General features: G+C 49.6%; 1 protein-coding gene across 1 annotated transcript; it reads right to left on the bottom strand.

Annotated features, from left to right (window-relative positions):
- Positions 1-492: 492 nt before the first annotated feature.
- Positions 493-2,757, bottom strand: LOC120500051 (sodium/potassium-transporting ATPase subunit alpha-3-like; the record flags this gene model as incomplete). Its single annotated transcript, XM_039704416.1, has 2 exons — positions 493-630; positions 2,600-2,757. Coding segments are annotated over 2 exons (264 nt in total), but the record flags the coding sequence as incomplete, so codon positions are not given.
- Positions 2,758-2,783: the final 26 nt, after the last annotated feature.

The raw sequence follows: 2,783 nt of genomic DNA, 5'->3' as shown, positions 1-2,783 counted from the left end.
GGCCTCAAAATGGTCTAAAGCACACAAAGTATGGTCAAAGACACCAAAAAAATCGGTCCAAAACCCTGAAGAAATGGTCAAAAACCACAAAAATCACTCATAACCCAAAAGAATGGTTAAAACCCGCCCCGAAATTATCAAAAACCCAAAAAAGGTCCAAAACCCCCTCAAAAACGCTTCAAATCCCCACAAAATGCTGAAAACCCCCAAGAAAATGCTCAAACCCCCCAAAAAATGGTCAAAACCCCACAAAATGCTCAAAAAGCCCCAAAAATGGTCAAAATCCCCCCAAAAATCTCTCAAAATACCAAAAATGTGCAAAACCCCCAAAAATTACCAAAACCCCACCAAAAAATCTCTCAAAACCCCCAAAAATTGCTCAAAACAACCCCTCAAAAATGCGGAAAATGTTAAAAAACGCCCCAAAATCCCCCACCCCACCCCTTTAAATGGGTCCCGCCCCCTCCCGGTGTCCGGATTTTGGGGACCCCCCCCCAATTTTGGGGTCCCCCCGGTTTTGGGGCTCACTTGAGGGGGTACATGCGCAGCGCCACGTCCATGCCCGGGCAGTAGGAGAGGAACGCGGCCAGCGCCGTCTCCTCGAAGAGCCCGAAAATCAGGATTTTGTTCCTAAAAAACACAGAAAACGCCCCAAAAATGCATCAGTGCGGACCCCCAAATCCACCCCGAAATCCGGGCCCTTAAAAGCCCCAAAATCAGGATTTTGTTCCTAAAAAAACACAACGCGGCCAGCGCCGTCTCCTCGAAGAGCCCGAAAATCAGGATTTTGTTCCTAAAAAACACAGAAAGCGCCCCAAAAATGCATCAGTGCGGACCCCCAAATCCACCCCAAAATCTGGGCCCCAAAAAGCCCCAAAATCAGGAATTTGTTCCTAAAAAAAGCACCCCAAAAACCCGCACAGGAACCCCCAAATCTGAGCAAATCCACCCCAAAATCCAGCCCCTGAAAAGTCTGAAAATCGGGATTTTGTTCCTAAAAAAAACACAGAAAACACCCCAAAAATGCATCAGTGCGGACCCCCAAATCCACCCCAAAATCTGGGCCCCAAAAAGCCCCAAAATCAGGAATTTGTTCCTAAAAAAACCCACAAAAAACGCCCCAAAGTCAGAGAATCCACCCCAAAATCTGGGCCCTTAAAAGCCCCAAAATCAGGAATTTGTTCCTAAAAAAAGCACCCCAAAAACCCGCACAGGAACCCCCAAATCTGAGCAAATCCACCCCAAAATCCAGCCCCTGAAAAGTCTGAAAATCAGGATTTTGTTCCTAAAAAAATTACAGAAAACACTACAAAAATCATCAACAGAAACCCCCCAAAAAACCCGCACAGGAACCCCCAAATCTGAGAGAATTCACCCCAAAATCTGGCCCCTGAAAAGCCCCAAAATCAGGATTTTGTTCCTAAAAAACCCCACAAAAAACGCCCCAAATCTGAGAGAATTCACCCCAAAATCTGGCCCCTGAAAAGCCCAAAAATTAGGAATTTATTCCTAAAAAACCACAGGCGTGTTGGATCCCCCAAAATCCCCCAAAATTCCCCAAAATCCCTCTAAATTCTCTTCAAAAATTCCCCCCAAAATCCCCCCTCAATCCCCCAAAAAATTCTCACAAAATTCCCAGAGATTTTAAATCATCAACAGAAACCCCCCAAAAAACCCGCACAGGAACCCCCAAATCTGAGAGAATTCACCCCAAAATCTGGCCCCTGAAAAGCCCAAAAATTAGGAATTTATTCCTAAAAAACCACAGGCGTGTTGGATCCCCCAAAATCCCCCAAAATTCCCCAAAATCCCTCTAAATTCTCTTCGAAAATTCCCCCCAAAATCCCCCCTCAATTCCCCAAAAAATTCTCACAAAATTCCCAGAAATTTTCCCCAAAATTCCCCCCAAAATCCCCCAAAATTCCAGGGGACTCCGTTGTTTCCTGGGGTCCCTCTCAGGATTTTGGGGACCCCCTCTGGAATTTTGGGACCCCCCCCCCAGAATTTTGGGACCCTCCCAGGAATTTTGGGACCCCCTCCCAGGAATTTTGGGACCCCGCCCCAAATCCAGTCCCCTCCCAAGTTTTGACCTCTCCCATTTTTTTGGGGATTCTCCCAGAAATTCACCAAAATCCCCCAAAATTCCAGGGGACTCCGTTGTTTCCTGGGGTCCCTCTCAGGATTTTGGGGACCCCCCCCAGAATTTTGGGACCCTCCCAGGAATTTTGGGACCCCCTCCCAGGAATTTTGGGACCCCGCCCCAAATCCAGTCCCCTCCCAAGTTTTGACCTCTCCCATTTTTTTGGGGATTCTCCCAGAAATTCAGGGACGCCCCCAGGATTTCGGGGACCCCCTTGGGAATTCGGGGACCCCCCCAGGAATTTGGGAACCCCCCAGAATTTTGAGGACCCCTCCCCAAATCCAGCCCTCTCCATCTCCAGTGATAATGGATGCTGGTTTTTTTGGGGACGCTCCCAAAAATTCGGGGATTCTCCCAGAAATTCAGGGACGCCCCCAGGATTTCGGGGACCCCCTCGGGATTTTTGGGACCCCCCCCAGGAACTCGGGGACCCCCCGGGGATTTTGGGCCCCCCCTCACTTCATGCCCTGCTGGAAGACGGAGTTGCGGCGCGTCTTGCAGATGATGAGGTCGGCCCACTGCACCACCACGATGCTGACGAAGAACGCCGTGTGGCACGTGAACTCCACCACCTTGCGCTGCTCGTACGTCTGGGGGGGCGTGGGGGCTCCGTCAGAGACCCCTCCCCATTTTTCAGGATCCC

The sequence above is a fragment of the Passer montanus genome, unplaced genomic scaffold, assembly GCF_014805655.1.
Source record: "Passer montanus isolate IOZ18808 unplaced genomic scaffold, ASM1480565v1 scaffold1748, whole genome shotgun sequence".
Lineage (NCBI taxonomy): Eukaryota > Metazoa > Chordata > Aves > Passeriformes > Passeridae > Passer > Passer montanus.
This window is presented reverse-complemented; position numbering and strand designations above follow the sequence as displayed.